General features: G+C 37.8%; 1 protein-coding gene across 1 annotated transcript in view; it reads left to right on the top strand.

The window, feature by feature from the left end:
* LOC122345463 (semaphorin-4C-like) overlaps nt 1-12,361 on the top strand; it is a 66,674-nt gene extending 54,313 nt beyond the window's left edge. The window contains 8 exon segments of the mRNA XM_043239626.1: nt 884-1,059; nt 2,233-2,377; nt 3,667-3,880; nt 5,486-5,601; nt 6,669-6,794; nt 6,796-6,827; nt 9,643-9,734; nt 10,791-12,361. Of these exon segments, the coding sequence (XP_043095561.1) occupies nt 884-1,059; nt 2,233-2,377; nt 3,667-3,880; nt 5,486-5,601; nt 6,669-6,794; nt 6,796-6,827; nt 9,643-9,734; nt 10,791-11,671 (1,782 nt within the window). The 3' untranslated portion in view covers nt 11,672-12,361.
* The last annotated feature ends 263 nt before the right edge of the window (nt 12,362-12,624 follow it).

The following is a 12,624-nucleotide window of genomic DNA, read 5'->3' as shown; positions in this document are numbered from 1 at the left end:
TTTGTCAAAAAGTTAACCGAGGGACTAAATCAGATAATTATATATTGTAATAAAATACGTGTTTTTATTTTCTATTATACATTTTTATTTTCTTTACAATAATATTCATTAGTTCATTAACACAAACCGAGAATAAACAATACTTCTACAGCATTTATTAATATTAGTTCATGTTGATTTTTTACTGTATTTTTTCCCTTTTTTGTTCATGTTAGTTAATGCGTTAGCATTATGTTTCGTTATATTTTAAAATTTGTTAGATAATATAACTATTTAAATGACTAGCAAAGGCAGGTTTATGATATCATGTTTCTCAAGTATTTAAACACAGAATTAAAAAGCTAAATGCTAACAGATATAAAAAAATGAATTAATAATGCATCCCTTGGTGGAAACAAGCTTCCGTAATTATTAAAATACGGTTTTATATTTGTGTGATTTTCATTGAAGGACAGTTAAAGTCATATTGAGACACAGCATTGATATAATTATGAAATTATTTATTTTTATATATATATATATATATATATATATATATATATATATATATATATATATATATATATATATATATATATATACATTTTATACTGCAATATATGTTATTTATTGTTGCTTGTTTCTGCCAGGGAATAACGCTGTAAAAAATGTGACTCCAGTTTTGGACTGTTGATTAACTGAAAGTTTTTATTATCAAATATATTAGTAAATCAGTCCTGCTGCAGGACATTAAATTACTAAAGATGTTTATGATGAGAACATCTCTAGTACTCTCATAAAGCAGAGGTAAAGGACCAGAAGGTTGCAAGTCAATTTATCTATTGTCCGTGTATGAAATGTTGCGTTAAAACCTCTGTTAAATGGGTATTGCTTGACGTTTCAGGGAGACTTGGGCGGCACACGGACCCTGCAGAAGAAGTGGACCACCTTCCAGAAAGCTAGGCTGATGTGTTCTTTCCCCGAGCGCCACATCACCTTCAATAACCTGCGAGCTGTCTTCACCTTGCCCGGGGCTGACTGGAGGAGCACCAGCTTCTACGGCATCTTCCACGCGCAGTGGTGAGCCAACCCTGTCGAACACACGCTATACGGACAAAAGTATTGGCACCCCCTTCAAATGGACGGGTTTGACTGCTTTAGTCATTTCCGTGAACTCTAATATTAATGTTTAAGCGTATAAGGATATTCTAAGGAACGTGCTTCTAATTTCATAGCAGCAGGTTGAACAGGAGCCTTACGATGCATGAAAACATTAAGGATCGTGTCACACTGAAGACAGGAATCATAAATGGCATATATATAACTATATATTAGAATAGATAAATGTTATTTTTAACTGTTAAGCATATCTTACAACGATACATTCAGCCTTGGTGAGAAAAAAATATTGAGATCTTGAGATTGCTGTCAGATATTTATATATATGACTAAATGTAAATTGTATAATCTTGTATAAAAATATTTAAGGCACGGTTCTAATCTTAGCTGAACACCTCTGATGTGACGTTAAAAGCAGACCTTGGGCCAAAACTCATCGCCAAACACCAATGACTTGTATATACGCTGCATGGACAAAAGTATTGGCACCCCATTCTTTAGAACAGGAGAAAAGAGCAGCATCCAAAAATTGCTAAGAGCTTAATTTGGACGAATTTAAAGATGAGTTTCTCAACAAACAAAAAAAAATTGCATCCTCAAATTCTTGATTTTAAAACAGATGCATATCATTCAAATATTGTCCTATCCTAACAAATCAGACATCAATGGAAATCTCGATTGAAAATCTTAATTTAAAAAAAAGAGTCACGTATATACAAGTCATTGGTTCAAGGTCTGGTTCTGCAGACCAGTCAAAATCTTCAATAATTTCATTCTGAACCTTGTCTTATATACATTCAAGTTAGAATAGAAAAGGCTCCTGTGCAAACCGTTGCCATAAAATGAGAAGCACGCATGCTTAAACATTAGGATTTGCACTAAACAGCCAAACCTGCTGATTAGAAGAGAGAATCCCAATGCTTTGGCAAATACAGTGCATTCCTCAGTAGTTGTGAAAGTCGCTCTGTCCTCTGCGTGTGTAAAAGCGCCACCGTGCCAAACATCCAGCCGCGTTCCTCAAGAGTAGAAAATGCTGCACTGTCATTATGCTGACAGTAAGGCTATTACAGTAATAAAGCAGCTGATGTAGTTTAGACTGACTCTTTCTCTTCATGTTTGCTCTCTCTCTCTCAGGGGGGACGTGGACGTGTCTGCGGTGTGTCAGTACCAGATCGGAGAGGTGAAAAACGTGTTCGACGGGCCGTATAAGGAGTACAGGGAGTCGTCTCAGCGCTGGGGCCGATTCACTGGCACCGTTCCCAGCCCTCGACCCGGAGCGGTGAGCTCCGCAGACGCTGGCCGTGACTAAGCAGTCGCTAAAAATAGACTTTTGTGCATACAGTCATTTCTCAGGCCGTAAATCAGAATTTAATAAGTGTCCTGTTGGATTACGAGAGTTGAAAGAGAGTTTTTAAAAAAAGGGCCTTCACAGAAGAACCATTTTTGTCCATTCAGTTCTTGCTTTATAACCTGAAGTACCTTATTTCACCACAAAGATGCTTTTGTGAAACAGTAAGGTTCTTCAGATGTTGAAGAGTCTTCGTGGAACCATGTAGACAAAGGTTCTTCTGTGGCATCGTTAAGCACCTTTATTTTTAAAGCGTACGTCAAAACATAATCAGAAAAGGTAGATTGTTTGTGAGGTATGCTGAGATGAGCAGAGGAGTATAGTAACGATAAGCAAGGCCATTCAGAACTCAACTACAGAAATACCATTACAATTTGTACAATTTTGATGCAATTTTATCCCAAGCGACTTACGAATGAGGACAACCGAAGCAATCAGAACCAACAAAAGAACAACAATGTGACTCAGTCTCAGATAGCACAGGCTTTTTTTATATAATAGATGCAAAGAAAACAAGTAGATAGAATAAAGAACAAGAAATGCTTTTTTTTTTTTAAATAAAACAAGTCAAAAAAATAGAAAAAGAACAGAATGCCAGTTTTATGAGGATCATTTTTATTATAAATAAAAATAAAAAATTAGAGAGTATATGTAGAATAAGAGAGTGCTGGAGGGTCGAGTGTTTTTTTTTTTTATTAAAAAGAAAACAAACAGGTAAAATAAAGTTAGAATGGATATGGATTTCTTGAAGATGAAGATTCAGCTGTTATTTGTTTTCGTTTTTATTTTATTCAGCAGGAACACGTCAAATCAATCAGACTACATAAATATACAGAAAACTGTATTTGCTGTAATTTTGAAAATAAATGCAAAAAATTAAATAAATAAACGCTTGGTGAGCAAGAGGACGAAGATCTCGAGATTGCTGTCGAGAATTTAAATGAATTGAAAATGAAAATGTAGCTTTTTTGAAAATAGTAAAGAAGCTCAGTTTATATATTGATCGCTAGTTAATCACATTAAACTTTACGGACCGAGAAAGAAGAACGCTTCATTTCCCCCAGTTCTTTCTTCTTGTTATTTAAAATCAAGTTGGGTGTGTTTTAAATTGCATGAATAAAATCATGTTCGATTGTAAAAATGCTTGTCAGACACAGAACGACATGCTGTATAAAGCCAGTAAAACTCCGATTTAAAGACCTCCCTTGTTCTTTCTACAGTGCATCACGAACTTTGACCGAGAGAACGGCTACAACAGTTCTCTGCAGCTGCCCGACGCCACGCTGAACTTTGCCAAGAAGCATCCGCTGATGGAGGACCGGGCCGAAGCTCGCCCCCTGCTGCTCACGAAAGGCATCAACTTCACCCGACTAGCAGTGGACAGAGTGAGCTCGCTGGACCAGAGACCCTACAACATGCTCTTCATAGGCACAGGTATGCACACGGAAACGGACTCGTGTGCGAATCGTGTATTTCTTTGTCAAGAGGGTTATTGGACACTTTCCAGCGTCGTCTTTATTGTCCCTTTATCCTTCTGTGCACTAGTGTGAATAGAGCGGCCACAGAAAGCATTTTATTGGCCATAATGTTGTATCTAAGTGGAAAAGTCACCTCCGCCAGTTGATTCCTGTCAGACGGGAAGGTCAGACCTTCAAATAAAAATTGAAAAGATGTATCTGGCCTTGGCAATCTCACATAAACACACTCACACTCAGGGCTCAACCATGCGCGTGCGTCTCTTTAAAGAAGCCGATGAGTCCGGTATTGCACACGAAAGACAAATGCAATACAGCTAGCCTCAGCCTAGTTAGTTAACTAAAAAATTCAATGCAATCAATTTTGCCATTTTTCAAATTGTTATTACTCAGTTGCAAGTAAACGTTATATTAAACATCATATGTTGTTTAATATAAAATATACATGTTTTTGTACTTACGTTTTATGTCTAAATTACTAATGGTGGGTTTAAAGAAATTAATTTGGATGCTGCATGAACTACTTACACACTGCAGGACTATTAAAAATGTATAATGAAAGTAAAAAACACTTCTACGCGGAAGAAAGTCTTTGGGTGAGGCTTTCGGTTCGTTAGACGCTGTAAGTAAATAACGAGGAGAATAACAACGTGCAAAAACAGTAAAACTATTTAAAAAACATGATAAAACACACCCGTTTTCAACATCATAATCATAGCTGGACGATGAGACCGGAAGATAGACTTACAGAATGATCGCATTTTTACATAAAAAAAGGTGCATAGTTAAACCTCTCTTCAATTACTATTAGCTGATTTAAATGTTTGAATGCAGGCAGCGTGTGTGTGTGTGTGTGTGTGTGTGTGTGTGTGTGTGTGTGTGTGCGTGCGTGTGCGTGCGTGCGTGCGTGCGCGTTCGTGCGTGCGTGTGTGTGCGTGTGTGTGTGTGTGTGTGTGTGTGTGTGTGTGTGCGTGTGTGCGTGTGTGTGTCTGTGTCTGTGTGTGTGTGTGCGTGCGTGCGTGTGTGTGTGTGTGTGTGTGTGTGTGTGTGCGTGCGTGTGTGTGTGTGTGTGTGTGTGTGTGTGTGTGTGCGTGTGTGTGGCAGTGAGAATCAGAGTCTTCGACTGAGGATTAAGAGTGAACACAGATAGTCTGACATGAGCAAAAGTGTCAGGGTGGATTTGTAAAGCACACCCTGTAGCTCTTCTGCTTTCCTCCGTTATCCCTTTTCCTCACTCTCTCTTTTTTCTGGTGACGAAGAGAGGGGTCAGTGGCACATTATCTGTGACAAGCACTGTGTGAGAGAACGGGATAAAGTACACACACACACACACAGAGTTATGATAGGTCACGGCACCAGCTGGGGTGTATTCAATTTTCCTGCCGTAATCGGCGTAACCTTGTTCCTAAAATCCAATGACGGAGAAATATGCCACGTGTTGATGATGCATTAATGGACTATTTGTCTCTCCTTTCTCGCCTTTTCTCCTCTCCTTCCCTATTCTATTATTTCTCCCCCTATGTATGCGATCCATCCCCATCTTCCCTCACTGCTTGTGGCTCAGCGGATGGATGGCTCCAGCGTGTGGTGATTCTGGGTTCAGAAGCTCATGTGATAGAAGAGATCCAGCTGTTTGATCGGCAGCAGCCGGTGGACAGCCTCACCATCTCACACGGCAAAGTAATTTCCAATCTCTTTGAACGCAGCTCTCCCGCCTGAACGGCATTAACTGCTTTTGTTCAAACTGAGTCGAAAAAGAAAACGCACTGATAACAGAAAATAAATGACGTGCTTGTATTGTTTTACTTATTCGTCCCCAGTGCTGGGAAGTAACTAGTTACATGTAACGGAATTATGTAATTTAAGGTCAAAATAAGGTTACGCTTTATTTTAGGGTGCTTCATCATGCTTTTAAGTACTGAGCAATACTGTATGGTAATGAGTAGGTTTTGGTTTAGGGATACTTGTAATTATGCATAATTAATTGTTGTTATTAAAGTCTATACATGTATTGTGTAACAAGGACATCTTAACATAAAATGTTACCGAAAAACAAACGTAACCGTAATTCTCAGCAGTTACTGAGAAATAAAAGTGTTTCTTTAGTTACTTATTAAAATCTTAATGAGTGCAAAGGGGGTTACATCTGAATATTTTCTCACACATATAGATTTGATCGATTTATTTCAGAATATGCATCGACTGTGCATTGAAATATGAGACACTACTGTTTCTGGACATTTATTTGATAAGTATTTTATTTCCTATTTGAGTTTATGCATATGCTTTGTTTTTTAAGATAAATTTTTTTAAAGAATTTTTTTTCTTTTAATTAAGCTTAATACCCATTAAATGTCATGCTTTTAAACCATTATTAAACCTCAGAACTCATGAACTCAAAGAGAAGAGAGCTGCAAAATACTATTTCTGTGGTGGCTGTGATTGAAATTGAATTATCATAATCTTAATTCAAATGATGAAAGATTCTGAAAGTCTGATAGTAATGAGTGCCGAGTTCTACTGTAAGGTTAACCCTGCTTTGATTAAATGTTTGAAAAATGAGAAATAGCTGAAAGCATTCATTTTATACTTAGAAAAGTAATCCATTACATTACTTTAATAAAGTAACTGAAACACTAGTTACACTACTTTTTAATAATGTAACTTGTAGTCCGTAAGCTATTGCATTTACAAAGTAACTTTCCCGACACTGTTCATTCCCAAATCTTTCCATTGGTTCTCCACAGAAGTATTTGTACATTGGCTCGCGCTCCGAGGTTCTTCAGCTGCCCTTGGCAAACTGCAGCCGCTACCATTCACAGCCAGACTGCCTTCTGTCCCGAGATCCATACTGCGCCTGGGACAGCGAGGACGCGCTTGTGTCCGTGCATCGACCTCCACCGCGGGTAAGTTCATCTGTCTCTGAGCTGCTTCTGCTGCTAACATCCTTTCAGTGTTGGAGATGAACTAGTTACATGTAACTAAATTATGTTATTTAATTACAAAATAAGGTAACACTTTATCTTAAGGTTCCCTTGTTACACGTTACATGTATTTCCTGTTATAAGTATCTGTGTTGTGGAGTAACTAGTTACATGTAACAGCATCATAACTTATTTATAAAATAAGGTAACACTTTATCTTAAGTTCCCCTTGTTACACGTTACATGTACTTCCTATTATAAGAATCTGTGTTGTGGAGTAACTAGTTACATGTAACGGCATTACATAATTTAGTTTTAAAATAAAGTAACACTTTATCTTAAGGTTCCCTTGTTACACGTTACATGTACTTCCTATTATAAGAATCTGTGTTGTGGAGTAACTAGTTACATGTAACAGCATTACATAATTTATTTATAAAATAAGGTAACACTTTATCTTAAGGTTCTCTTGTTACACGTTACATGTATTTCCTGTTATAAAAATCTGTGTTGTGGAGATGAACTAGTTACATGTAACCAAATTATGTTATTTAATAACAAAATAAGGTAACACTTTATCTTAAGGTCCCCTTGTTACACGTTACATGTATTTCCTGTTATAAGAATCTGTGTTGTGGAGTAACTAGTTACATGTAACAGCATTACATAATTTATTTATAAAATAAGGTAACACTTTATCTTAAGGTTCCTTGTTACATGTTACATGTACTTCCTATTATAAGAATCTGTGTTGTGGAGTAACTAGTTACACTAACAGCATTACATAATTTAGTTATAAAATAAAGTAACACTTTATCTTAAGGTTCCCTTGTTACACGTTACATGTACTTCCTATTATAAGAATCTGTGTTGTGGAGTAACTAGTTACATGTAACAGCATTACATAATTTATTTATAAAATAAGGTAACACTTTATCTTAAGGTCCCCTTGTTACACGTTACATGTATTTCCTGTTATAAGAATCTGTGTTGTGGAGTAACTAGTTACATGTAACAGCATTACATAATTTATTTATAAAATAAGGTAACACTTTATCTTAAGGTCCCCTTGTTACACGTTACATGTATTTCCTGTTATAAAAATCTGTGTTGTGGAGTAACTAGTTACACTAACAGCATTACATAATTTAGTTATAAAATAAAGTAACACTTTATCTTAAGGTTCCCTTGTTACATGTTACATGTACTTCCTATTATAAGAATCTGTGTTGTGGAGTAACTAGTTACACTAACAGCATTACATAATTTAGTTATAAAATAAAGTAACACTTTATCTTAAGGTTCCCTTGTTACACGTTACATGTACTTCCTATTATAAGAATCTGTGTTGTGGAGTAACTAGTTACATGTAACAGCATTCATAACTTATTTATAAAATAAGGTAACACTTTATCTTAAGTTCCCCTTGTTACACATTACATGTACTTCCTATTATAAGAATCTGTGTTGTGGAGATGAACTAGTTACATGTAACCAAATTATGTTATTTAATTACAAAATAAGGTAACACTTTATCTTAAGGTTCCCTTGTTACATGTTACATGTATTTCCTGTTATAAGAATCTGTGTTGTGGAGTAACTAGTTACATGTAACAGCATTACATAATTTATTTATAAAATAAGGTTACACTTTATCTTAAGGTTTACTTGTTGCACATGTTACGTGTACTCACTATTGTAAAAACCATGTTATAGAGTAACTAGTTACATGTAACAACATTATGTAATTTAATTACAAAATAAAGTAACGCTTTATTTTAAGTTTTTCTTTGTTACACATGTTACATGTACTTACTATTATAAGAACCAGTGTTGTGGATTAACTAGTTGTAACATGTAACAGCGTTATGTGATTTAATTACAAAATAATGTAACACTTAATTTTAGGGTTGCAGTGTGATCATATATTTATGTACTGAGTAATATTAATTAACTACATGCACTTACGTTTGTCTTACGCATTTACATTTACAATATGTTTAGAGTTAGGACTAAGGTTACCGTCATGTAATTGCCAAGATAATTGTTAATGCAAAGATAATTGTTATTATTATAGTAAGTGCATGTAATATGTGTAAAAAGACACCTTAAAAAAGTGTTAGCCAAAACAAATGTTATCAAACTGTAATCTGCTATAATTACTGATAAAAACAAATTGAATTACAAAGGGGGTTACATCTATTTTTCTCACACACACTTATTGATTTATTTCATAAATTGCATTGACTGCTCTAAACTAAGAGACACCAATGTTTCAGGACACTGGCACTTAATCAATAACTGTTTTATTTCCTGTTTGGGTTCGCGTATAGGCCTGTGCTTTATTTTTAAAGATGAATTTTTCACCTGTGTTTAACCTCGGTATGATCTCAAAGAAAAAGCGATCCAATTTTTAATTTAAATGATGGATTTTGACGTTAACCCTGCCTGCCTTACGCATTTGAAAATAATTAAAAGTTGGAAAGATTATCTATTGAGAACGGTATTCAAATCTTACATGACTTTAATAAAGTAATTTAAATACAATTGTAAATAGAGTAACTTGTAGTCTGTAACCTATTACACTTCCAAAGTAACCTTTCACCATCATCCGTGTCTGTTGTGCTCTTCTCTTTATTTCCGCCCGCTTACTCCTCATCGTTTTATGCGAAGGCTTTCCTTTCCACCCCTCTGTTCTCCTCCGCAGGACCCTCTTTGTACTTTTAAGCCGCATCCCTATAGCAGTGTGTCTAACAGCCTTCTGACACATCGTCAATATTTGTGCTCCCCCCCACAGCTCCACATCCACGCTCTCACAGGACCTCATGCTGGAGAGGTTCAGCCGAGGAAAAGCCAAGTTTGATAAGCCTTTCTCCATCCCCAGTCCAGGTACGTCAGACTTATGCTGCCCCCCGCAGGCCCGTGCCCCTGAACTGAGTGCTTTTCCATTAAAACTCAAAGAGTCAATGACTGAAATACACAGTGCTTAACACATTTATTATACCACCTGTCTAGACAAATCACTAATATTTTAGAAATCTTGTATTATCATTTATTAGGCAGATAACAAGCTGAAACAACTCGATAGTCTGTGAATTCACGTGTTTATACAGGAAGCTGGCACTTTCAGCATCTCACAGAATCAGAAATTAATCGAGCGTGGCATTCTACAATTAAATCTTATTTTTCATTAACAGTTTTACTTTCAACTGCGTGCACACTAAATCTTCGCTTGTCACATAGTTTCTGTAAGCTGACTCTCAAACAGCAGAAGAACCGTACGCTTATTCTCGAACTTTGACTTCGACAAAACACAACAAAAAAGCCAACAGGAATTAATATAATGAGAAAGGTGTTTGCAAATGTTTGCTTCTGAGATGTCTTTTTGTGATCCTTTGAATGTAGTGCTTCATTTTGCATTTCGTGCAATAAAAATTTGTGCATATTTTATTTTAAAATGACCTTTTTTCAATTAATAGTTGTATATAGTTATTAATATATATATATATATATATATATATATATCATATATAATTTGTTTATATATTTTAATCATTTTTAGCAGAAACCATTTTACAAAAAAGTTAAAAAAAATATTATAAATTAAAAGCATTTATTTATTTTTGCATTTAATTTGAAAGAAATTGCAGAAAATATTAATAAAACAATAACAAAATGTAACAAAATGACTATATTATAGTCATATATCAATATATTACATTTTATTGATTTGTATTATTATTTATAAAATTTAAATGTAAAATATTATTGTTGCTGTTTTCCCCTATAACATTCAAATTTTTACCAAAAACTATTACTAAAACAAAACGCACAATGTAAAAAAAAATATGACTATTTTATTGCATTTATTAAATTTGATTGTTTTGTATTATTTATTTTAAAAATATAATATTGTATTTGTTGTTGTTGTTTTTTTTTCTCCAGATCATTCTAGGTTGCGAAATGTGACTGTGGTTGTTGGGTCAGATCTGGTTTTGCCCTGCCATCTGGTTTCCAACTTGGCCCAGCCTTTCTGGGAGCTCAACGAACGTGAGCTGGCCCTGGTGGAAGGCGAGGGCCCGGGGCCCCGATTCGACCGAGCCCTCCGCGCCCTCGTCATCCCCCAGGCCGGGCCCCTTCAGGCGGGCCGCTACATCTGCTTCTCGGAGGAGCAAGGCGTGAAGTTCCAGACGGAGAGGTACCAGGTGGCGGTGGTGGCCAGCGCACCCGTCTTCATGGAGGCCCGGGCCCCGGACGGAAGCATGGGCTTGTTCTGGGTCCTGGTGATCACTTTGGGAGCCGCTTGTCTGCTGCTGCTCATCGCATCTTTGTATCTGCGCCGGAGACTGAAGTTGGCGCTGGGTAAAGGGGCGGAAATGAAGCCGCTGGAGAGCACTTTGGTCTACCCCATCACTTTACCCAAAGAGCCTCCGAGTCGCCCGTCCTTCGTCCCGAGCAAGATGGCGAACGACGAAGACCGCTTCTGGGAAACGGGGGCCAATTATTACTACTCGGACGGCTCGCTAAAAATCGTGCCTGGGCATGCGCTGTGCTCCACAGGGAGCTCGGCGTCCCCGAGCGCCATTCCCGGTCAGCCCATTCACTCTCCGAGCAGACTGAGCCTCACCAACATCCGGAGCTCGAGCGCCAACGGATACATCCGGCTCAACCTGAGCACGGCCGGAGAGGAGCGCTCCAGCATCCAGGGCATCGGCATGGCCGGCCGAGACAGCGACTACTCCAGCCCGTTCAAAGAGGAGCTCCGGAAAACTCTGCAGCAGAGGAGCGTGCTTCCCGACGCCAATCCCGAGGAGTCTTCGGTGTAAACCTCGTGACGCGGGAAAACCTCAGCTACCTCCCTCCTGCTCGGGGAACTCTCTTCATCCGCAAACTCTTTCTTCTCAGTCAGCACTTCCATCTCACGACATTCCCTTGGATTATTCTACTAACATTCGACGAGCTTTTGTACATGTCTGTTTTGGAAGGACCGGAGCGACCGAGCCTCGGCTAAAAGCAGGTACATCTCTGAGAGGAACCCAACCAGCCGAATGTAGCCGTGGGTCTGAACTGCGACTGATAACAGACCCCTATCGTTTGGCGAGAGGATGCGGAGTTTATTTTTGACGACACGTTTGAGACGCATCAACTCCAATCGCTCGATGACAATCACGCTCGGGAGTGAGCCGTTAAACCGAAGCAGGACTCGAACGACGAACTAAGCGCTTTGCCTTTCTTTCTTCGCGGCTCGACGATTTTTTAAAAAGTCTTTTTTCTGAGAATGTGTACTGAGACTTGCAGCACTAATATATTGTGAGGTTTTTTCCATGTCTGTTTATTGCAAGGATTTCTTCTTCTTTTTTTTTACGATTGCGATTTACGATAGCTTCATCTGAAATGTGAAAGGATGAGCAGTGCTAGTAGCATGCAGCAGAATGTTGTACTAAGACTGCGTTGGATGTGACAGCAAGTGCATTACTGTATATATTTGGCTGGAGCTGCCAAATGAAGTACAAGCCCCGTGTTTGCCTACGTGATAAAGCAGGTAAACGAAGCCAACCTTCCGTCTGGATTGGTTTAGAAGACTCTGCCCATGCTATGAAGCCGAAGCTGGACTTTTTGTAGAAGTCTAGAACGAATGGCAGAGGCTACGGCTGATTGAACACAGGTGAGATGGCACAGAGTCATTTATATGTAGGATGCGATTTAATTCGAAATTGCACGACGAGTTTGTTTGTACGTAACTCTTCTACAACGTCAACCAGCGGTCATCGGAGTATTA

Source organism: Puntigrus tetrazona, chromosome 5, assembly GCF_018831695.1.
Source record: "Puntigrus tetrazona isolate hp1 chromosome 5, ASM1883169v1, whole genome shotgun sequence".
Lineage (NCBI taxonomy): Eukaryota > Metazoa > Chordata > Actinopteri > Cypriniformes > Cyprinidae > Puntigrus > Puntigrus tetrazona.
Note: the sequence above shows the minus strand (reverse complement) of the source record. Positions and strands in the feature narration are given on the sequence as shown.